The sequence below is a fragment of the Microcaecilia unicolor genome, chromosome 1 (assembly GCF_901765095.1).
Source record: "Microcaecilia unicolor chromosome 1, aMicUni1.1, whole genome shotgun sequence".
In the NCBI taxonomy this organism is placed as follows: domain Eukaryota; kingdom Metazoa; phylum Chordata; class Amphibia; order Gymnophiona; family Siphonopidae; genus Microcaecilia; species Microcaecilia unicolor.
In genome coordinates, this window is record NC_044031.1 from 435,164,086 (window position 1) to 435,189,163 (window position 25,078).

Genomic DNA, 25,078 nt, shown 5'->3' on the forward strand with positions numbered 1-25,078 from the left:
AGGAAAATTTTATTACACATATGCCGACATTACCTTATTGATCCTTTTTAACTTCTTTCTCCAGACTAAAATGTCCTTGATAGAAGATTATTTTTCTTTGGTAGAAGAGTGGGCAGATATAGTACGGCTAAAATTAAATACACTGAAAACTAAAATGATGTAGTTGGGCCCTCCTTCAATATCTATTATTATAAACTGAAAATACGTTAAAGGCCCTGTTTACTAAGCCGTGCTAGAGGCGCATTAGCGTTTTTAGAGTGTGCTTTGTAAGTGCCCACAATATTCCTGTGGGCACCTACACAGTTAGCATGCTCTAATTCTATGTACGTGCTAAAAATGCTAGCGTACTTTAGTAAACAAGGCCCTGTCATTTTTACAAATCTTGAGAATAATGTTAGATTCACACTTGACGACTAAAGCTCAACAATTTAATTTGGGAGTTTTTTGTAAATTAAAAAAAAAGACGAAGTATTGTTGATTTGTTTCTCTTAGTTCAATTTATGATTTTTATCTTCTATTGACTACTGTAATTTATTATATATTGGCTGTCCTACAAATTTTTACAACTGTCTTCAGCTTTACAAAATGCTGCAACTAGAATGCTTTTTGGACTAAACAGCCAAAGAATTATTCCTCTTTTGATTAAAATTCACTAGCTTCCTATTTGTGCACATTGTAAATTTAATTATGTACTATAACTTTTAGACTTATCCTGGCTTGGCTCAAGAGTTATCTTCCTAAAACACTGATATCTAAGAACTTGTGATCTCAGAATAATTTGCTACTTCTATTTCTGTCCACACATACGTTTTTGTTGCTTCATTTTCCTAGCAAGAAGTTAAATGTTGAATTCCTTACCTCTTGCATTGAGAAAGGAACCTTATCTTAGATTTACAAAACTATTGAAATGCTATAGTTTTAGGAAATATATTAAAGAGCGTAATCTGCTTTATCTAATGTTTGTAATTAGGGGATATTTTTGTCCATTGTAAAAACCTTTTGTAATCCACACCAAGCCAAAAAGGCAAGTAGCGGAAGAGAAATTCTCCTACAGTATTGTAAAGAAGGAAGAGTTGTGTGAGAAATCTGAGGGTGCCGATATTTGAGCAGTGTAATTTGGAATTCCATGTATAGTCAATGGTAAAGAATATGCTGAGTTGAGACGGTTATGTGGGTTACAATTTTATTATTTGTTTACTAAACTTGATATACCGCCTTATCAAACAAGCCATCAAAGTGGTTTACAATAAATATAAAATAAAGAGAAGAATGCAAATACAATAAAATGACCTAGTAGAACGTAAGATGTTCAGTACTTTCCTGGTTCTGTTGACCATGGACTACTGCACTGCTCTGTTAAAGGGCTTCCAAAGCTATCAAGACTGCAACATGGATGATAATGGGGAAGCCATATAATGAAAAGTTTTTCCTTTTGTTGCAGAATTATACTGGCTATCAATACTGGCAAGGAATAAAATTTAAAAGTTTAATACTGATCTTTCAGGCACTCAGGAATAAGTCAGACCAGGTACTCAGTAAGCTAAGACAGTATAGGCCAGGTCATCAGGTAAAGTCAAGTCAAGAACACTTGTTGGAAACTTTCACAGTTCAAGAGGTTAAGGGGGAGAGGATTTGATGCAGGATGCTCTCCACGATGACCCGTTTCGTAGAATGAATTACATAACGATATATGGATGAGTTAGATGTAAGAAAGTTCCCAGTTCTGACAGAATCCAGGAAAATAGTACCGATTTAAATGGGCCTATCGTAATTATCAATTTAATGTGATGTGCAGCTCCTCGTGTGGGTGTGGTTGTTTGAAGTTCCTGTCTAACACCACGCTTACAGAAAATACGTTTGGGTATATTAAAGGCCAAACAAAACTGCTTTTTTTCGGTTTCGACCAAAACTGCCACCAAATCGGTCTGAAAACTTTTGGCCAAACCCGAAACCAAAAACAAGTTTGGTTGTGTGAATGTGAACCAGTGAGGGCCACTACGGATTGTCAGAGCTTGAACAAAGCACAAATTTTCAGCTTCTACTGAAAATGGATGGTCTTTTTCAGCTAAAACCAAAACTGAAATTCGGTCAGCCTCTAGGGTGTATATGGCTGGAAATCAAAACCTATAATAGCCGATATTAATTCTGAGCCTAGTTTCTTTACCTATGATCAATAAGCTCCTTATGCATTAACTCAAGAAAGGGAGCATAGCATTCCAAAGCTGATCAATACTTAAATTTAACTCAATAACAAAAAATTACCAAGATATCACTTATAACTTCTTTGATCTTCAATTCTACATATTCAAATAGAAATAAGGTTACTGTATTAGTCTGTACTTGAAAAGACACCCTGGGAAAGTATTACTCTGCTGATCTCTTATGAATAAAAAAAAATACCTATCTATTCCATATAAGCACAAAGTTGTTTGGTAAAAGATCAATACACTACCTTCCTCTCTTTGGTCATAAGCACAAAACCGCTTGTCTTCCGAAGTAATCTACTTTTACACTATTCATTTACTACTTCTCCAAACATACATCACATTTGTGGCAGTTCTCTTATCTTTCTATTCTATACCACTAATATTCCCAAGGGATTCAAAGTGGTTTACATATTGAAAAGAAACTCTAGAAATAATAGAGATAATAACAAATATCAAAACAGCACAGTCATTAAAAACAAAAAAATTATCTTAAAAAAAACCCTAAACTTAAAAATTTTAGTCCAATAGGTTTTTAACAGTTTCCTAAAAAAAGGAAAAGAAAATACAGATCTCAAATCTAAAGGAACTTTATTCCATTGTCTAGCTCTGACATATGGAAAAGAGACTGAGAATAGATTCAAACTGAAAGGTTTTCAAAGAAGGAAAACCCAGTTTCAAAATTCTAAAAAAATCCTGATGGCCTTTCCACAGATGAAAAAGTCAATAATTCTGTTACTCCTTCAGGATTCAAACCAAAAATTGACTTAAAAATCAAACATAAAATCTTAATTTTCAATATGCTTATTTATCCTAAGATAGTGAAAGTCTCGGTAAATCAAAAGGCCCGAGGTCACAAATCAACTAATGGCTGTGTTCTGCATCAACTGTAACTGTTTTAACTGCTTTACTGAGATACCATAGTAGAGTGAATTACAATAATCCAACTGTGGTAGCAAGATAGCCTGAGCAACAGATCTAAAATCTTCTTTTGTTAATGAAGATCTTATTGCCCGAAGCTGTCGGAGCTTCAACTAAAATCTTCTACTGAGAGTATTAATCTGTTTCTCAAAAGTTGAATCCAGTATTACTCTCAATGCTCTAGAATGGTCCTCAATATTTAGTACCTCCGGATAATAAAGTAATAATTTTATTTGGAAGTCTGACTATATCACCAAACCAAAGTACTTTCATTTTTTGTTTAGTTTCAAAAGATGACTTGTAGCCCATCTATCAAGGAGATATAGTTTTTGATAGAATCTACGGTACTGTCCCAACCATCAACACCCCAGATCACACCCTCCCTGTCTCAGACAGCCTGAAAATCCTCGGTGTTACAATGGGCCGCAACTTAACACTACAGAGCCAAGTAAAATCCACAACAAAGAAAATGTTCTTCTCAATGTGGAAACTCAAATGTGTAAAACAATTCTTCCCGAGGGAAACATTTCGCAACCTGATCCAATCAATGGTACTAAGCCATGTAGACTACTGCAATGGAATTTATGCGGGATGCAAAGAACAAACCTTAAGGAAACTTCAGACCGCTCAAAACACGGCAGCAAGACTCATCTTCGGAAAAAAGCAATTTGAAATCGCTATACCCCTTCGCGAAAAACTATACTGGCTCCCGAAGAACGCATCACCTTCAAAATCTGCACTATGGTTCACAAAATCATCTACGGAGAAGCGCCAGGAAACATGACAGACTTGACTGACCTACCAACCAGAAACAACACGATCATACCTAAATCTGCAAAGGACTAAAATACAAATCCAACTTACGCATCCAGTTTTTCCTACATCAGCACACAACCATGGAAAGCACTACCAAAAGCCTTGAAAACTACTTACGACCACTTACACTTCAGAAAAAAACTAAAAACTCACCTGTTTAAAAAGGCATACCCTTCCGATCCAACATAAATGACTGATCTTTGCGACACAACAACACTACAGTTCGTAATGGTCATTAAACAACTATTCTGTTGTACGATTCCTTTATGTGGTCCTAGCACATGAACCTTATCTTACCACAACAAAACCTTGTATTTGTTTACTCCAGAGTCTGCAAACAACTCTCTGGTACTATGTAAGCCACATTGAGCCTGCAAATAGGTGGGAAAATGTGGGGTACAAATGTAATAAATAAACTAGATGAACCAGAACCCTGAAAAAAAAAATCATCTGCATAAGAAAGTATGAAAGTCTCATCACCCAGAAAATAATCACCCAAAAAACTCATATATACATTAAACAGAGGAGACAGAGGAGAACCCTGTGGAACCCTGCAACCAGGATTCCAATCAAAAAGATCTTCCACCTCTTCCCGTAACACTACAAGTCCTATTTTTTCAAAAATTGTTCAAAACCACCCGAGTACACTTCCAGAAATGCCTAGTTCATTCAGTTTATACAGCAAAATTGAGTGGTCTACAGCATCAAATGCTCGAAATATTGAACTGCAGCAAAAATGTTTGTTTTCCCACCCCAAGAAAATGTCTTATTTTTGTAGTGAGAACCAAGAGCAATGTTTCCGTATTATGTTATGATCTAAAACCATGTGTATTTTATGAATTAAGTTGAAAGACTCTAAAAAAAAATTTTTTTGAACTTGCTCATTTACTGGAAACTCCAAGAGATTAGATAGACATCCAGGGGATACTTGCCACACGTCAACAGTTTTCAACTCTGGTTAGAACACCAAAGAGTTTGGTAAAGGAGCTAGAATAGTTTCAGAAAGCACTTGTGGATAACAGCCTTCAAACAGTAGCCCATTTATACATTTTGTTAACCACTGAAGAACTTGAGTTGGAATATCCTTTAACAAATATGATGGACAGATATCCAACACACAGCCCTATCCTGACAACCTAATCAAAAAAGTTTATGAAGAGAGCTCTACATGAAATGCTATTAACATATTTTGCTTATGCTTAGTCTTATGTTGCGAGAGACAATGTTTTCATTTACATTATAAAAATGTGAATATAAAAAGTGTTCAGTAGAACAGTGGCTATAATACTAAACATATAAATTACAGAGCAGTAAATCCAAGGCAACAAAATAACAAAAAAGAAATTGCTGATCTACTATTAGTGATCTGTAACCAGCCATTAAAATTGTTAAGTACCTGAAGGTCGGAAAGTGGCCAATATAATGCCAGTTCTTATAGGGTTCCAGGAGCAATTCAAGAAATTACGGACCGGATGTTGGTGCCAGGCAAAATGATATGATATTATTGAATATAATAAACATGGGTTAATGGGACAGAGTGAAGCGATTAAATTTGAGTGGCTTAGCTACTGAGATGGCCACTTCAAATTTACGCTCTTCTCTATGGGATAATTAGCAGTGGAAGTAGTGAGTTTCTTCTTTAATTGATAGTCCTAAACTGTAGAACAAGCAAAACAGCAATGATACGAGTTAGTAATAAGCTCTTCGCTTATTACTAACTCGTATCATTGCTGTTTTGTCACATTTTGTTGAAATCCAATTATCTACTTATTCTACAGTTTAGGACTATATTAAGCTAATAAAGGAAATCTGAGGCATCAATTTACACAGATTGTTTTAAGAGTTTGGAAGAAAATATGTAAGCTGACCAAAGTTTATCCCTGTTATTCTCCTTACACGCCTTTATCTGCACTGCAGTTTTTTTTTAGAGATGCAAAAAGGCTTTTGGGATTCTTCTAATTGGGGCCATTCTCGGACCTTGAACAATTCTTTCTGCCTAAAAGCTTCCAAACTCACAAGGAACCAATGCCTTTCTTTCAATATTCTCAAATATACCAATTTTATTCAATACTCAGAGAAGCATATTTGTTTTTTTAAAAAAGTGCATCGCCCCTTTGGGAGTCTTGTTTAAGAGGTTGGATTGCTAGATCACATGGGACACTGCATATATCTATAGAATCCATTGTGCAAGCACATCCTCAGAAATGAGAAAATGATCTTCACTTTACTGATCGAGAATCTTACTGGATCCCCTCCTGTCTAAAATATTTAAATGTTCTATTTCAACAGCTCTCTTGAATACTGAAATTGGGTTATTAATGATAACCTATGTTGCAGCACAACAAATGGCAAAATGGGATTCTAAGTCTTAGAAGTCTTCAGATTTACACTGGAGGCAATGTTATCAAATAGGGACATTTATACCTACGTAGTGGACTTTCCCTATATTACTAATATACTTATAACTAATCCTGCATCAGAAATATTCTTGGGAGAAGATCTTGAAGTATAAGACCGATTTCTGGTATGTTATTGGCAGCAGGAAGTGCAAGTACAAGATACTGGAAAAGGTCAACTCCTCCTTTAAAAGAATGGCTTTGTGAAGTATGGGGAGTTGTGTATATGGAGCAAATTACACAGTAGAAGTGCAGAATCAGAGGCATGTTTTTGATGTGCACTGGGCTCTTATTTTCCACTATATGGGAAATTCTAAATTTTAAATACTCTGGGGGTTAGTGGTAGAATTTCTCTTCTAACAATTTTAGACTTGTGTATTTATAATTTTATAGATGCTGTTGGTGAAGGGAAGGGGGTGGGGGTAAGGGGAGGGAATTTTCATTTAAAATTGATGACCATACCAATTTAAAAAAATAATAATAATTTATTGTAGGGAATTGGAATTTTGTCTGTCTTATGGATGTTAAACATTTTTATAATTATAGCAGAGCTTCTCAAACTGTGGGTCAGGACCCCAAATGGAGTCACAAAACCCATGGTGGGTTCTCCATAGGTGCATCATTCTCCACCTCCAGAGGGTCACACAATTTTATTTGGCCATAATCATAGTAACATAGTAAATGACAGCAGTTAAAGACCTGTACGGTCCCATCCAGTCTGCCTAACAAAAACTCATTTTACATGGTATGTGATACTTTATATGTATACCAGAGTTTGATTTGTCCTTGCCATTTTCAGGGCACAGACCATAGAAGTCTGCACAGCACTGTTCTTGTACTAAAAGTTCTGAAGCTAACGTTGAAGCCCCTTAAAATTTACTCTCCAGCCCATCCATATCTATTCAGTCACTATCAGGGCACATACCACAGAAGTCTGCCCACCACTGGTTTTGCTTCCCAATTACCGGCGTCACCATCTAATCTCCGCTAAGATTCCATGGATCTATTCCTTCTAAACAGGATTCCTTTGTGTTTATGCCATGCATTTTTGAATTCCATTACCAATTTCATCTCCACTACCTCCCGTGGGAAGGCATTCCAAGTACCCACCACTCTCTCTGTAAAAAATACTTCCTGATATTACTCCCGAGTTTGCTCCCCTTTACCGTTTTTTTAGCGGTATCTAAAAAGATACCTTTCAAATATCTGAATGTCTACATCATGTCACCTGTTTCTCCTTTCCTTCGCGGTATACATGTTCAGGTCAGCAAGTCTGTCTTCGCATGGTTTGCAACGCAAATCCCATACTATTTTTGTAGCTTCTCTTTGCACTGCTTCCAGTCTTTTTACATCTTTAGCAAGATACAGCCTCCAAAACTGAACACAATACTCGAACAATCATGGGGTCACAGCCACAAAGATTGGGAAGCACCAGTCTATGGTTCTGCAGACTGTGAAAAATTGCAGGAAGATCTTAGCAGATTAGAAGACTGAGCATCTAAATGGGAGCTGAAATTTAATGTGGACAAGTGGAAGTGATCCCAATAACTACTTGATGCCAGGTTCCACATTAGGAATCACCACCCCAAAAAAATATCTAGGTGTCATTGTGGACAATAGGTTAATCTTCTGCTCAGTGAGTGGTAGCGATGACCAAAAAAGCAAACAATGCCTTTGAGGTGCATTTTCAAAGTACTTAGACTTACAAAGTTACATGGCAGGGTATTTTTGATATGACATCTACGTTGGACTTTGGATGTTTTGCGCTAAATGTCCAAAATCCGAAGAAATAAGCCCATTAAAAAAAAAAATGTATTTTTTTTTTCAAAAATACTGTTTTCAACAACGGTTTGTACTTTGCACTTTTATTTTATTGGTTCATTTTAGAAACCTCCCCCCACCACAAATAAGTACAAAATGTAGAGAATCAAGCCACTGGGATTTAGAATGGGTAAGCGTTTTCAGTAGACTGGTCCCTCAGACATCCCAGGAGAGCAATGGGGCACTGCTGTGCACTTCATAAAAAATCTCCTAGGTACACATTTTACCTTTGCTCCCTTATCTTGTCCCCGAGCCCTCTCCCACCCCCAACTATACATGACTATTGTATATTCCTTCCCATGCTAGGCCTGTTACTAAGGCCTACGCCTGACATTGCTTTGTTTGGTTCTCACATGTTAGCCTAATAACTCAGCGTCTTTGTAACAATCAGTGCTTTCTCATGAGCTGAGAACAGACACTTCAAAGATGCACTTTTGGCTGGAACTGAGAACATGCCTTTCATACAAGGTGGATATAACCTTGGGACGTGGTGAGAGACAGAGGACAAAGTGAGCCTAAGATGTCCAGAATGTTTCAGTTTTGGGGTGAGAGGACACAAGAGGATTGTTCTATGTATTTTTTGTTCTGTGCCTAACTGCTCGCTATACTGATAAGTAATTAGACAATAGCCACCTGATGTCCACGTGAAAACACGTTGGGAGAGACTGATATGATGCAGGAACATCCATATATGGCACAGGCTACTCTATGGTTTTAGTATAGGAGAAATCACATGATTTAGGAGAAAACAAAACTTACCAATGATATATATGTGCTGGCTGGGAGAGGTGCAGTGAGCAGACCTTGTTATCCAGCTTTTTCAGTCTTGCCTTGCTGTGTGACAATTTGCTCCAGAGGGAACATTTACCTTGTATTTAGGCTTAGTGATATACCAATAAACATTTTTGCTGGTGCGCCTACAACTAAGTCTGATTGTCCCTCTTATTTTTCAGCCTACGAGGCTGAATTGTTCCCCCTTCCTGGGGGGGGGGGGGGGGGGGGGCAAAGGGACTTGGACAACAAACTACAATACCCTTATGGGTGAACAGCACCTATATGTGGGTATAGTAAGGGTCCTGACGACTTTGGGAGGGAGTCACAGTTTTCACCACAAGTGTGACAAAGGGAGATAAGGACCAGAGTACCTCACTACATAGCGCACTGCACCAACCACTACGCTACTCCAGGGACCTGCATGTTGCTCTAATAGACCTGGCTATAATATTTGAGGCTGTCATAGAGGCTGGAAACTCATACTTTTATTCACAACTTTGTGGGGTGGAGGGGGTCAGTGACCACTAGGGGTGTACTGAGAGTAACCCCTGATTCCCTCCAATGGTCATCTGGTCATTTAGGGCACTTTGTGTGCATTATTCATTCTGAAAACAGGTCTAGACCAAAACAAAGTTTCAGCCACAAACATTTTGGTTTTGTTCCATTATAGATGCAAAACGCCTTAAGTCTGCCCCTGAAATGCCCCAGACACGCTACGCTCCCTTCTGATCTGGACATATTGCAGACAAATTGCATAGATAAACTTTTGAACACACTTTATAGTTCAAAAGTCAAAGAGGAACATGGCAACACTCAAAATAAGAGAAAATATTGGCCACTATTGGAAACAGTATATTGGGCTAGATGAACCTTTGGTCCGACTCAGTATGGCAATTCTTATGTTTGGTAAAATGAGATTAAAAAAAACCCCAAAACATATGAATCTTACAGCAATTTAAATTCTTCCCTCCCCCTCAAAAAACCAACCTAAACTGAAGATGTCCTTACTTCATAGCTGCATAGTAAAATGATCCAAACCAAAACGCTGAAGTCACTAGGTGCACAGGAATCAAAACTTTTCCATATTGCTTAAAAGTCTTTTTAAATCTCTGAACTAGACCAATTGATTTGTCTAGCAAAGGATCAGCCTCCGTGTAACTTGGACTGACTGCATCTGCATCAGGGGCTCTATCTCTAGTACTGCTCCCAGGAAATGAAGTGTCTCCTTCTGATGGTGCTCTCTGATGTGGATCCTCTTGTTGGGACACCGGAATAGCAGATGGCTTCTTTTCCAGAGAGGCACAGATTAAAGCAGAAACGTGCACCCACTGTTTCTGAGAAGTATGCACAGCAACCATTTGGCATCTTATGTGGGGCAAGACAGGGTACTTTTTAAGATTTCTGCAGCAGGTCGCAAAGCCATTGTGAGGAGATGCCACACATATCTTTTCACTGTGGCGACGTAATGCCTGGAAGAAATTCCTCTGCATTGTGAATGATAAGTTGCAGACTGACTCCTATGGTGAAGAGAGAAAACCAAGAGTCAGCAAACATTCATCTCATCTACTTGATGTGCAACATTCTTGACTGCTGTTCTCTGGCTGGAGATAGCATGAAATGACAATCAATACAACAGAACTAGAGCTACAGTCCTTAATGAACAGCACACTTGATAGTGTGTTCAAAAGTCAAAGAGGAACATGAGTAAAAAAAAAAAAAAAAAAAAAAATTGGAAACTGCACTGTAACCTGCTTAAATTTTACAAAACCCAGAGAAGTAAAGATTGAATTGTAAACTTGAGCCCAGAAGTGGGTTTTAAGCAGAAAGAAACCATTCTGCTTTCGAGAACATGGCTCCTGTATTGGCTCGTTAAGACTTTCCTGAAACAAATGGCTTAAAGTATACACTGCTATAACATTCAAAATAAAGGAAAGCGCTTCAAAACACCTAATGGCAGTGAACATTCTAGACATGGCCATCTGAATATCAGCTCTACAAAATGACCCCAGAAAATTTGTAAAGAAATTATTATTTGTTTTGAGGAGCTAGCAACTGCATGATCTGATGCTTAGAAAAATTAGTTCACCCACAGAGCTGGGGAAATCTTGAGAAAATTTTCCCGAGCTGGTGCTTTTTTTTATTTTTTTTTAAAGATAGCATTAATGTACTTTTCTATAAAGTTTCTAGTGGCCAAAAACATCTGACATTTCTACAGAACAGCAGTGTTGATCAGGTCACAGTCCAAAAATCAATCACAACTGTAGACCTGACTGGTGAAACCAGCCCTTACAGTACTAAACCTAAAAACAGTGTTGGAATTTTAGAGCCCTACTTACAAAGCATTTTCCCCTCAGAGACAAATTGGGAGAAGACATTTCCGGATTCTTTTACAAAGCCACACCAGCGATTCCCACGTAGCAAATGAGAGGAAACCCATAGGAACTGAATGGGCTTCCTCTCATTTGCTGCACAGGAATCACTAGAAGGGCTTTGTAAAAGAAGCCCTAAGTAAATAGGCCCCTTAATTTGTTAAATATACTAAACATCTATAGCTCTTATTGTTACTGAGTATATAATGTTTAAATTTAGAGGAAGAAAGGGTCCTGCTTTTCTTCCATGAAGATATAGATTCTTAATAACCAAAGAACTGACATACTTCGATTATTTTAAATCCCTTTTTTCCACCTGGGACCCTCCAGGATCTGGAGAGGGCAGATTTTTGACAATGAGTTGACTGACTTCGACAATCTAGCTCATTCATTCATGCTGTTCTTTGTAAAACAGAAGAATCAAAGAATTGATTGAAGGAACAGGCCATTTTTGCAGAGTTTGTGTAAGTGAGAGGAGGAGGAGTAGGGTGTCCACTATGCTCCAGAGGACTGGGACAACATGGAATCAGCTGCTTATACCACCAACAAAGCTCTTAACTTACAGGAAAATTCTTGTCCTGTAAGATACCACCAATATAATGCCTGCAGCATTGGTTTCCAGGATTTTCTCCCCCCTATTGATGACTCTGTGGGAGAAAGGAGCAACGGGGCTTATTTGGTGGCAATATCTGAAAGACCGAGCTTAGCGAGCAGGACCCTATAGAATTTGGATTTTGTTGTGCCACAATATCCCATGGAATGCTGGGATATTTTTCAACAGACTAGACCCAGGCCTGAATACAGCATAAAATTTGAGGGCCCAGCAGAATTTTATTGCTGGATAGATAAATTTAGTGCAATATTTCCATGTAATTAAGTGCATGCACAAGAATCACAGGCTTCAAAAGAAAAAAACAAGTCAGGAGCTCAAAGCTGCTAGAGGACCCCATAGTATCTCCCAGTTCCCCAGGGCCTTCAAATGCGTCACCCTCAGACTACCTATGACATAAATATAATGTAGCCTAAAACAACAAACATGGAATGTGTGTATTAGTATGTGTGTGTGTGTGTGTGTGTGGGGGGGGTTCTCTAATATGTTATCTACTCTGTCTAGTGTAAGAATTGTAACTGCTGCTCTGTGCACGTTTCATTAAAAAAAAAAAAAAAAAAAAGTTACAGAGTGGTGCAAGTAATTTAAGTTTTGCTTTCATTCCATCCTCTTGCTATATACAGATTTATCACACAATTTTTAAAATTCTGTCACTACTCTTGTTCTAATCATTTCCACCAGGATGGCATTCCAGGCATCCACTACACTTTCCATGAAAACTTATTTCCTTTTACCTCCTTGCCGCTTCATTTATCAACTACTATAGCACTACAAGGCATACGCAGCGCTGTACACCATACACAAAAAGACAGTCCCTACTCAAAGAGCTTACAATCCTCTAATTCTACAACTTCCACATCTTTGAAAAAAAGACTACTTTAAGTATCTGAAAGGTATTAATGAACATTTTCCCTGTCCCTCCTTTCCTGTAAGGTATACATAATCAGATTTTCGAGTCTATTCTTAAACATCTTCGGGTGCAGTCCCCATACCATTTTTGTTACCTTCCTTTGAACCATTTCAACTCTTTTTATATCCTTAAGAAGATATGGCCTCCAAAACGAGAGTACTGCAGATAGGGCCTCAACAATGACTCTTACAGAGACGATATCACCTCCTCTCTCCTGCTGATTATGCCCCTCTCTATGCAGCCTAGAATCTTTCTGGTCTCAGCCACAGCCTTGCCACATTGCTTCACCACCTTTAGACTCTCAGATACTTATCACCCCAAGGCCCTTCTCCTGGTGCAACTACATCAACCTCTCTGCCTCTTTCATATACAGCTCCTTTAGATTTCTGCATTTCTTCATGTTAAAGCTTAACTGACAAGTATTAGTCCACACTTCTAATTTTTTAGACCACTTCTCATGTTACTTGCTCATTCCCAGCTGTCCACATTGTTTCAAATCTGTCACACAGCAAAAGAGAAATTTTCCTTCTTACCCTTCAGCAATATTACTCAAAGACATAGAACAGAATCAGACCCAGGACCGATCCCTAAGGCAATCTGCTACGCTCATCTTTGTTTCTTGTTAGTGACTTCCATTCATCACCACCACAGCGCACAGATTTAACAGGGCTCAAGAGTGTCATATCTGTAAAATACTAGAAAGCTCTTCTAGAATTACCTTTAAAATGTGCTCTCTTAGTTAGAGTCATTGGAGTTAAACGGTTAGTGTATGGACTGACTCCACAGCCCTATTTTTCTACTATCCAACTCCGACTGCTACTATGTACAGAACAGCTAAGAGAAATTTGATTAATTACAGAAACAGAATATTTCTTTTATGTACAAAATCAGGACAAACCGACCACAAAACACATATATTTGAAGTCTGAGAAAAAGAACCTGAACAACAAAAACAAAAAGATAAAATTTACCATATACTGAAATATTGTAAGTTTTTATTTTGAAGCTGCAGAGTTGGTACATTTTTACTGACTCCATAGCCCTACTTATAATATGTGTAGTGGTCACTTTCAGAAAGAAAGGGAAACACTATAGCAACTAGAGGCTTGTGGCTCCTGAATGTTCAAACATACCAAGTCACACGCGTTCAGCTATATACTCACACGCCAAGCACCCCTCCCCACACGAATTCGGTGATCGGAGACCGGTCTCCCCGCCCCATAATCTGCCATCTCTCTACCTTGTCCGCGATATTGCACCTCCCCCAACCAACTCATACCTGAGGTCGCCCACTAGCAATCCCACAGCTTTCCTTCTCCGGTCACGGTGTCCACTAAAATACCCACAACAACTTACTTCTCCCCCTCTGCATCCCACCTTGCCGGAAACAGGAAGTTACGAACTTACGTCAGAGAGAGGCGAGCGCAGCAACCGTGCCCGAAAGTGGAACTGGTTGACGAACAGCAGTGTAGTGTTCCGTAAAAGTATGCAAGTATAGTCTTATAGGTGCCGAGATGGGCTGCCTGGGGATGAATCGACATTGGTAAGCATCACTGTGGACAATACTGAAGTATTATGGATTGATTTAAATGAAAACGGAGACACCACCTTAGGAAGAAATTTTGGGTGTGGTTGGAGTATTTATATGGCTTATAGTGTACCAGCGCTTGAATCTCACTAATACTGCGTGCAGATGTGACATACATATTTAGCGCAGCCGCACTTGCTTCTACCGGGGCTGATGCTGTGAAGCTTATACCAAGGAGGTTAGAGTCGGGATGACGTCAAAAAGTTGAAACCAATTAGGTTTATCTTCCTTTCCCTCTCTTCCGGGTAGCCGTCATACCTGTTCATCCAAAACAAAGCAAGGAAATCTCTCCATCCACGTTGTTGTTCTTTTTTTGTTTGTAGCATTTTTATTTGATCTCACTTATATTTTTAAACATGCCAGCTTGAGAAGCATACGGATGTACACAGAGGACATATTGGTTTCATTGGTTAGAGTAGTAAATAATTGTAAATTGTAAAAATCACTGTGGGTCGTTTTAATAAGGTGCTCTGAAAAATGGCCTGCGGTAGTGTAGACACGTGTTTTGGACATGCACAGAATTATTTTGTAGCGCACCTACAAAAAATGCCTTTTTAAATTTTTGACGAAAATGGACATGCGGTAAAATGAAAATTGTTGTACGTCCATGCCACTGACCTAGCGGTAAGGTCTCACACGGTAACCAGATGGTAATGGTCTATGTGCGTCAGAAAATAAAAAATATTTTTCAGACATGCATAGTGGACACTCGCCAAAATTGAAATTACCGCAAGGGCCACGCAGTAACCGGGTGGTAACTCCAATTTGGCGTGCGTTAGGCGCCTACGTGGCTTAGTAAAAGGTCCTCATTGTAGTCATGCAGAGATGTTTTTACTTAGTAAAGGGCCACCAAAACAGACATGAGAATCAGGTGCTAACAATCAGACTTAGTATTTATAAGTACAATTTAAAAAAAATTAGGTTGAAACCTGGGTGCATTTAACATCTTTTTTTCCTGTGCCTACATCAAAAGAAAAAGATGGCATGTGGGAACTTGCTTCTTTTGGTTTGTGGATTACAGTGATATATTATAAAAATGCACTTGCCTTTTTTATTACTACTATTTCACAGAGAAGTATTGAATAATTAAATCATGCAGAAGTTCTGTGTGCCAACACTAATAGCCGTCAAGTTCACACAGAGATAATTATGTTCAATGGAAAATAAATCTGTTGGCTCAGGCTGCTTGCTATGTGACTATTCCATCACTGTTTCTTTATTGCTACCAAGTATTACATATTGAGGGCATTTGCTTTACTCTTTGTTTTAATTTGTTTATTAAGTCCTTACATGCACATGGTTTTGCTTTTTAAACCCAAAGGTGAATCCTAAGGGTGGTTGAACAATTAGGTATAAACTGTGTTGTTTCCGCTTTGGGTCCTGCTGATCTGTATAGCTGCTGTCTGGAATTTTGGAAGATGGAAATGAGAAAATAAAAATTAAAGTTTTGGATGTACTCTGTAGAAGTTGTTTACTTTTGCAGTGTGTGTATGGATGCCTGATCTGGTGTATGCATGTGATAATATTTGAATAACTGTCTATATTTTTTGGCTATGATTTCTGAACAAATGGCATCATTAAAGGTATTAATCTGCAAGCAAACCTCTTCCAGAAATGGGAAGGTGGTAGAACTAGAGGACATGAACTGAGGTTGAAGGGAGGCTGACTCAGGAATAATATCAGGAAGTATTTTTTCATCGAGAGGGTGGTGGATACTTGGAATGCCCTTCCACAGCAGGTGGTGAAGATGTAAACCATAATGGAATTCAAAAATGCGTGGGATAAACACACAGGAATCCTCTTTAGAAGAAATTGATCCAAAGACGTTTATCGGAAACTAGGTGGGAACACTGGTAACTGGGAAGCAAAGCCAGCACTAGGCGGACTTCTATGGTCTGTGCCCTGATCGTGGCAGGATAGATATGGATGGGCTAGACTGGAGCTTTTCAGGGGCTTCAATGACACAACTTCAGAAGTTTTAGAACAAGAACAGTGCCGGGCAGACCTCTACAGTCTATGCCCTGAAAATTGCATAGACAAATCAGGATGAGGTATACATATGTTGTATCGCCTCATAACTTTATGTAATTAGTTTATCTACGCAGGCAGACTGGATGAACTGTACGTCTTTATCTGCCATCACCTACTATGTTGGGCAAATATGCTAATCTCAACTTTGTTAAATGTTTCAGAAATATCTATTTGCTCCCATGATATAACTGAATTCTATTCTGTCTCACTGTATTTTCAAATGTAAGCCACATTGAACCTGAGTTTGCTTGGGATAACGTGCAATATAAATGTAAAAAAAAAAAAAATCCTTTATCCTGCACCTTTTAAGACGCTGCCTGTCCAGCTGGATGGTGATGGCACAAGACAGCAAGTTTAGTCCAGTGAAGACTAACTCAAAATAACCTGTTCCTTAGCTGGGCTCTAGTATTACCAGATTGAAAATGCGACCATACCATTGCCTCTGTAGTTATGTTCCACTAATATGTTAAACGATTAACTGGCTTTCCTGAAAGAATTATGTAAACTTTGGATGCATGACCAGGAACAAAAACATTTACGTATTTATTCAGTATCATGATTCCTCACATACAGCCACAAAACAACCTTTTATTATCGACCAAATAGAGAACAGTTTTCCATTTAGCCACAGTATAAGTCATCACAAGAACAAAATATAAGAAAACCAATGAACTACATTAGGGGCTTTTTAGCCAGTTTAGTTATATTTAAATATAAGAGATCTGCATGAAACAAAATATTTATTTTTGTTTTGACTTATAAAACCACTTGTCCCTGAAATATGCTCAAAACAAAATAATTAGCACAAAATATAGAGTTTATTAATTATTATTATTATTTGTATAGTACTACCAGACGCATGCAGCGCTGAACACCTGACATAGAGAGACAGTCCCTGCTCAATAGAGCTTACAATCTAAAAAATAATACAGACAGACAAGACAATTAAAGGCGAGGAAAGTACAGGGTGAGAAGGAACAAGGGGAGGTAACTGAGTAGTAGTTAGGAGCCAAAAGCAGTGGTGAAAAGGTGGGTTTTCTGCATAGATTTGAAAACAGGTAGAGATGGAGCTAGACGTACAGGCTCAGGAAGTCTATTCCAGGCATAAAGGTGCCACAAGGGAAAAGGGACGAAGCCTGGAGTTAATGCTGTTTCTACCAGCTACAATATTTATTTATGAGAATCTATTTACCACTTTTTTGAAGGAATACACTCAAGGCGGTGTACAGTAAGAATAAATCAAACATGAGCAATAGACAATTACAGTAGTAAATATATATATATAGTAAATATATTCAAATAATACAAAATATGGCATACCAGCTTATTTTCGAAAGAGATCTCCGGCCATCTTCCGACATAAATCGGGAGATGGCCGGCGATCTCCTGAACCCGGCCAAATCGGTATAATCAAAAGCCGATTTTGGCCGGCGCCAACTGCTTTCCGTCGCGGAGCCGGCCAAACTTCAAGGCAGGGTACAGAAGGCGGGATGGGGGCGGGGCTACGAGATAGCCGGCTTCACCCGATAATGGAAAAAAGATGGCCGGCTCGAACGAGCATTTCGCCGGTTGCACTTGGTCCATTTATTTTTAGGACCAAGTGGCAAAAAAGTGCCCCAATTGACCAGATGACCACTGGAGGGAATCAGGGATCACCTCCCCTTACTCCCCCAGTGGTCACCAACCCCCTCCCACCCCCCAAAAATTTAAAAATAAAAATTTGTTGCCAGCCTGAAATGTCATATCCAGCTCCCTGACAGTATGTAGGTCCCTAGAGCACTTTTAGTGGGTGCAGTGCACTTCAGGCAGGTGGACCCAGGCCCATCCCCCCCTACCTGTTACACTTGTGGTGGTATATGTTGAGCCCCCCACCCCCCCCCAAACCCACTGTACCTACATGTAGGTGCCCCCTTCACCCCTTAGGGCTATGGTAGTGGTGTAGAGTTGTGGGGAGGGGGTTTTGGGGGGCTCAGCACACAAGGAAAGGGAGGTATGCACCTGGGAGCAATTTTTGAAGTCCACTGCAGTGCCCCCTAGGGTGCCCGGTTGGTGTCCAGGGGGGCCAGTGCACTACAAATGCTGGCTCCTCCCATGACCAAAAGGCTTGCATTTCACCGGGTTTGAGATGCCCGGGCCCGGTTTTCATTATGGCCAAAAAACGAACCCGGCCATCTCTAAACCCGGCGATCTCAACATTCGACCTAAATGTTGAGATTTAGCCAGCGCCAACTTTATTATTGAAGGAAAAGATGGCCGGCCATCTTTTTCAAAAATACGATTGGCTCCGCCCATTTACGGAGATGGCTGGCGCCGTTCGATTATGCCCCTCATAGTATACTACTTAGAATGTCAACACAATACGTAATAGAACATTTTAATTGACAGTGTAGGGAATAATCAAAGATGGAACTTGTAAGAAGAGTTAGAAAGTATGGCGACTAATTTAAAGAAAGGTGCACATGAGGTCAGAGAGATGGTTAAATATTATCTCAGCTAGGGTAGGCGTTGATAAACATGTCCTGCAGCAGTATGTGTAGACTGTGTTACTCCTTGTTTGTGTGAGTAAGTGAGACTAACTAGTTATTTCTTCCAATAAAGGTCTGGTTGAAGAGCCAAACTTTAACCTGCTTCCTGAAGTAGAGATAGTCTTATGTTAAGCGAAGGCTTTCAGGGAGTGCATTCCAGAGTGTGGGGGCTACTCCGTAGAAGGATCGCTGTCAGGTATTCTATCGTGTAATATCTTTTGGAAAGGGTGTGTTTAGTGATAGTCCTTGAGAGGACCTTAGTGTCCTTGGAGGTATGTAGATGTCACGTCTGTGGCCGTGACCACCCTCATACTTACCCTGTTTCTGGGAGTCAGTGGCTGTGCTGGCTTCTGCTTGTCTCTGTGTCTGTCTCTGTCTTAGTTTCTCTCTGGCTCTGTGTGCTGATTGCCTTACTGAACCTCACCTGTGTGGGCTATGCCTCTTCCAAGATGGCTGCCGCCTCCTCTATGCCAGTATCCAAGATGGCTCCTGCTTGTCCTTCCTGTGGGCTCACTTCCTCTGTGTGTCAAGCCTCTGTTTGGAGGCAAGGAACTTCCTGCTTCTGTCCTGCTGGAGGTGACTCATCAGTGAGTTCCTTTATAAGGAAGGCCTGTGCTTGCAGTCAGTGCCTTCGCATGGTGTCATTGTCTGGTGTCATGCCCAGAGGCCGACAGGTTAGTTAGTGTGTTGCTGCGCTGCTTCTAAGCCTGTCTTCTGTGTGGGCTTCTTGCCCTTCTGTCTGGTACCTGTAGGCTTCTTGCCCTTCTGCTTAGTACCTGTGGGCTTCTTGCCCTTCTGTGTGGGCTAGTGCCCTTCGGTTCCCAGTACCTGTGGGCTGCTTGCCCTTCTGCCTTTAGTCTGTGTTTAGAGCCTGCTGTTCAGCCCTGGTTTCCCCGTCTGTGTTTGCAGCCTGCCCTACTCCCTGCTTGTATATTCTGTGTGCACATCCTGAACCTTGTATATCCTGTGTGCACATCCTGGCTGCTAGCCTTCTGCCTTTAGTCTGTGTTTAGAGCCTGCTGTTCAGGCCTGGTTTCCCCGTCCGTGTTTGCAGCCTGCCCTACTCCCTTGCTTGTATATTCTGTGTGCACATCCTGAACCTTGTATATTCTGTGTGCACATCCTGGTCCCTGCTTGTTCGTCCTGAGTCCTGGTTTTGGTTAGCTAGTGTTATCCGGTTTCCCGCTCTGCCTAGCTACCTTCTGTCCCATGTGTCTATCTTGTACCTTGCTTGTATATCCTGTGTGCTTATCCGGATCCCTGCTTATGTATCCTGATTCCTGTATCTGTCTAGCTAGCGTGTATCTTCTGGGGGATTTATCCTGTTACCTGCCTCGACCTAGCTAGTGGGTTTGCCCAGGGAGTATTCCCAGTCTCCCCTTCTTCCTTGCTTGCATGTCTGCCCTAGTCCCTGCTCCTGATAAGCTTCTGTCTGTCTAGTCTGTCTGGTGTGTCTGGCTTAGCGGCTGCGTGCAGCGCTTAGTGCAGTCTAGTATTGTTCCCCTGTGTTTCCTAGACCCGAGGGGGGTCCTCTGGATCTTCAGTTCCGGCCTTGCCCTACAAGTCCTGTCGGCCGCCTGCACGCTAGAGCTCAACTCTAGCGGAAAGGTGGCTAAGTACAGGTGAAGCGGTTCCTGTTCTGCCGGTTCAGTTGCCTACTTCCAGTCCAGAGTTTCCGGTCCGGTCCTTCCGGACGTCCAGTTCCAAGACGGTCTTGCCTGCCTCTGCCGCTCCGCGGCAGGGGCCCAAGGGCTCACAATTCCCAGTGTTGCCTTGAGGACCTGACAGTATGCCAAGGCCCTCGAGAACGCGACAGTAGAGGATCATCCTATTCTTCAGATACTTGGTGCCTTTTCCTTTAAAGGTCTTGACGATCAGACATAGTTTAAAATTTATCCCTATATTGTACTGGTAGCTGTCAGCATTCATTATCTAGGTATGGTCCCGGGTCCAGTTCACAGAGGCAGTGGGTTCCCAAAGAATACACAATTCACACGGGTTTGGATATATATATATATATAAAGTATATTGTATTTACATATATAGGCTCACAGCACTTAGTACAGGTAAATATTACAATGCTGTATCTGTGTGTGTGTGGGTTTAGATGGGAATCGAGGAGAGAAAGGTAAGAATGGGGGGGTGCAGAGAAAGAGAGAAGCCTTGATGTAGGGCTGAAGGTGTGTGTGTGCAGAGAAAGAACCTAAGAAAGCAGAGCCATGTGCTCTGAGTGAGAAAGCTTTGGAGTAGGGCTGGAGGAGAAAGGGGGGGGGGGGGGGCAGTGCCAGGGGCTCTGGTGGCTGAAGATGTGTGTGTGTGTAGAGAAAGAAAGAAAGAAGAGCTGCCCAGAGCCATGTGCTTCTCCTTTATATACCTCAGGAACAGAAAGGGATCAAATAACTTCTTTTCTTCCCAGCCTTTTGTTTGTCAGCTCTTTCCTTTACAAACTCCAGTTTAATTTACTGATGCAAGGAAAGTGACCATTTTCACAGGTTCTACTCTTTGAAGTCCCCAGTTTTGGAGCCTCTCTGTCTGGCTTTCATTGTTCTCACAGAGAGCCCTGCTCCCAGATGCCCAGAGAGGACACAGGTATGCTAATCAGGGGTAATTTGAGAAACAAAAGGGCTAGCAGGCAGCTAGGCAGCATTTGGTCCATTTGCCATCCGCAGAGCTTCCTGAGGGAGGGGGGAAGTTATCAGAAGCTGGTTTCATATTAATTTAAGTATGTACAGCACTCCTGACATGTATGTCCAGCAATCCTGACAGTAGCCAGTGAAGTTTTTGCAAACATGGTGCGATGAGGTCACGCCACTTGCAACCTTCTATTAGTCTTGTTGCAGCATTCTGAATCAATTGGAGCTGGTGCAGGCCCTTTGTAGTCAGATTGTTGTAGACTGCATTACAGTAATCCAGTCTTGATGTTATCATGGCATGCACAACTGGGATAAGATTTACCTTCTTGATGTAAGGAGAAAGGCAGCGTAGTTGTCACAAATAGTAGAAGCAGCTTTTGAAGGTTGCTTGGATTTGGAAAGTCAGCTTAAGTGTTGAATCTAACCGTATTCCAAGGTTCCTGATTTGTGATTTGAGGGGGAGTTCGTACTTCCCAAAAGAGATTTTGGTGTCAGGTATGTATCCACTTGTGTTAAGGACCCAGAGAAGCTTTATTTTTTTAAAGCTGTTTTAGTGATATTCAATTTTGATTTCATATGGGAATCTTTCGAATAAATTAAAAAGCTATCAAATAAGTTAAAAAAAAAATGCCTTCTACCTTTTAAGCACTGCCTGTCCAACAGGAACAGCATTAGACTTTTTACAGATGGACCAGCATTTATTTTTAATAATCGTTTGCTATTGTTTTGGGTGAATTAAAGCTCCACCTACTGGCTTCTGCCCCAATAATGGACTACATAGGAACACCCCCATCTCCTAGAGTTCATCCAACTTCCTTGTACAAACCTTGCTGCATCAGAGTGCGGCTGCGGTGAATATATGGGAAATGGGACTTGATATACTGCCTTTCTGAGGTTTTTTGCAACTACATTCAAAGTGGTTTACATATATTCAGGTACTTATTTTGTACCAGGGGCAATGGAGGGTTAAGTGACTTGAGTCAAGGTTAGGGTTACCATACATCCGGATTTACCCGGACATAGGGTTACCATTTTGTGTCCTCTGAAAAAGAGGACACATGTCACGCCCCCTACCCCGCCACGCCTCATGCCACGCCCCCTTCAGGTCGGGTTCCGCCACATCCCCTCCCCCCCCCTCACTATCTAGCCCTGGTGGTCTAGTAGCGTCTTCTCTTCGGGGCAGGAAAGAGCCCCCTCTTTCCTGCCCGGAGCGCTGCCTGCCCTTGCCTGCTGCATCCTCCTCGGTATGGCTGGGGATTCAAAATGGCCACCGAGAGTTGAAGCGGCCTCGCGAGAGTTCAAATCTCGGCGGCCATTTTGAATCCCCAGCCAGACCGAGAAGGATGATAGACAGGGGAGGCAGCGCTCCGGCCAGGAAAGAGGGGGCTCTTTCCTGCCCCGAAGACGTCACTAGACCACCAGGGAACATGGTAAGGAAGGGGAGGGGATGGGAGACCAGGTCACGACCCACGGCGCCGATCGCGCGCCCACCGCACGCACGCGCCTGCCCGCACCCGCGCCCACGTTTGTCCAGAAATCCGGACAAACGTGGGCGCGGGCAAAATCCGCCGGACGCCCCGGACATGCCCTCAAAAAGAGGACATGTCCGGGGAAATCCGGACGTATGGTAACCCTACCCGGACATGTCCTCTTTTTGAGGACATGGCCGGGGCGTCCGGACGAATTTGGCCAGCCTGCCCGTTTGTCCGGATTTGTCAACTCTTGGTGGCCATTTTGAAATGCCGAGAGAGTAAGGGGGGGAGGGAAGGTGATGGGGGGTGACCGGGGGAGGGGAATATGCGTCAGGGGCGAGGACGTGAAAGTGGTGGGGCAGGGGGGGGGGGGGGCAATTGTCCTCTTTTTATGAGGACCAAAAATGGTAACCCTAGTCAAGGTCCACTGCACTAACCACTCCTCCACTCTACATGGAAAAAAGCTCTTTTTGATTACAATCACATCAGTACGTCGTATTATTGAGATTCAAGCGCTGCAACTCTATGAGCCATATACTCACATATTGCATAACAAGATACTCCTTCGCCCATACTTAAAAATTTCTTTCTAAGGTGGTGTTGCCATAACATTTAAATCAATCCATAATACTTCCAGTATTGTCCACCTGCTCATGCTGATGCTAACCAATGTCGAGTGCATACTTTAGATTGTGCGTGAGCACTTACTTAACTTGCACAATATCCCCAGGCAGCCCAGCACAGTTCTTTCTTTTTCTATGGGAGCCGCATCTGCCTGAACTAGTCACAAAACGTATTTAGACGTAACGTAACGTATAGCAACTTGTCTCTTTTTCTACTATGAAAGTGCAAATTCCTCGTGACACGGCTCATTGTGAATGTCTTCGGACTATGGCTAGTACAAAAGTGCATCTTCACACAGCTTCCCCCATAGATATCTGTAAAGCAGTTGCACGGGTATCCTTGCTTCCTTTTACGGAGACTGCTGTGAGTGAGCTGTCTCTACGTTTACTTTCGGGCATGCAGTAGTGCAGTGCTCTTTTCTGACGCAACTTCCTGTTTCCGGTAAGGCGGGATACAGAGGGAAGAAGGTTTGTGTGTATCATAGTGGACGGAGCACCGGAGAAGCTGTAGGGTTATTAGGCGATCTCAGGTATGAGTTTAATGGGGGGGGGGGGGGAGAGGTGTCATATCGCGGACAAGGAGACAAGTGGAAGATAAATGGCAGATCATGGGGAGGGGAGGCCGGTCCCCCGATTCCCAAGTGCGTGTGAGGAGGGGTGCTTGGCGTGTTAGTATAAACTTGGTATCTTTGAAACATCTGGTATCTAAAGCAGGGCAGTCAGTATGCCAAACAACCTATAGACCTGTTTTTATATAGCCTTGCAAAAAGTGGTTTAGTAATTTTGGTTGCAGCACAGTCGCATGCATTGAATACCAACAGTATTGCAAACTGAAATCTGTGCTGTCAGTCTTAAGGTCTCTTCCCCTCCCCTTCTGAGACACTCAGAGCATATGAATGTGCTTTAAAATTCTTACACTATTTCTTGAACTGTCCTTTTGTTATTTTCAGGACACAGACAGTAGAAGTTTGATTGGCACTGGCCTTATTTCCCCAATTGCTAGAATTGCATTTAAAGCCCAGTGCAGTTTCTTGACTAAGGCGTGAGGGGACTAGTTTGTGTTGGTCTTGTGGGCACCTTTTGCCATATGTTGTTTGAAAGCTGTTATGTAAGGACCTTTTGGGATTTGGTTTGGAAAACAGTTCACGATGTTTTTTGGCTTTCTACTGAATGTACTTATAAAATTGTTATTTTAAGGTCAACAGCTTTGCCTCACTTGCAGCAAGCTGCTGAGGCTAGGTTGTTTGATACACTTGGCTTAGCCATTCAGCACATTTTGTCTGGGTGGAAAAACAGTACCGCTTTGGGTACCTACGTTTTAGCAGGTTTGGGCTCTGTTAGATGTTTTCTGTTCTTTGAATTCTGTATAGTTTTTGTCATATCTG

At 41.3% G+C, this 25,078-nt stretch overlaps 2 protein-coding genes across 6 annotated transcripts in view; one reads left to right on the plus strand and one right to left on the minus strand.

Moving 5' to 3' along the window:
• FAM210A (family with sequence similarity 210 member A) overlaps window positions 1-14,308 on the minus strand; it is a 53,786-nt gene extending 39,478 nt beyond the window's left edge. Inside the window, exons 1-2 of the mRNA XM_030212577.1 lie at window positions 14,229-14,308; window positions 9,941-10,449 (exon numbers count right to left, since the gene is read on the minus strand). Of these exons, the coding sequence (XP_030068437.1) occupies window positions 9,941-10,422 (482 nt within the window). The 5' untranslated portion in view covers window positions 10,423-10,449; window positions 14,229-14,308. The remainder of the gene's footprint in view (window positions 1-9,940; window positions 10,450-14,228) is intronic.
• Window positions 1-25,078, plus strand: part of LOC115476258 (mRNA cap guanine-N7 methyltransferase-like) — a gene marked incomplete at its 3' end in the record, with an annotated part of 148,199 nt that overhangs the window by 6,944 nt on the left and 116,177 nt on the right. The window contains 1 exon segment of one of the 5 annotated variants that reach the window (XM_030212544.1): window positions 14,239-14,305. 5 annotated transcript variants of the gene reach the window in all.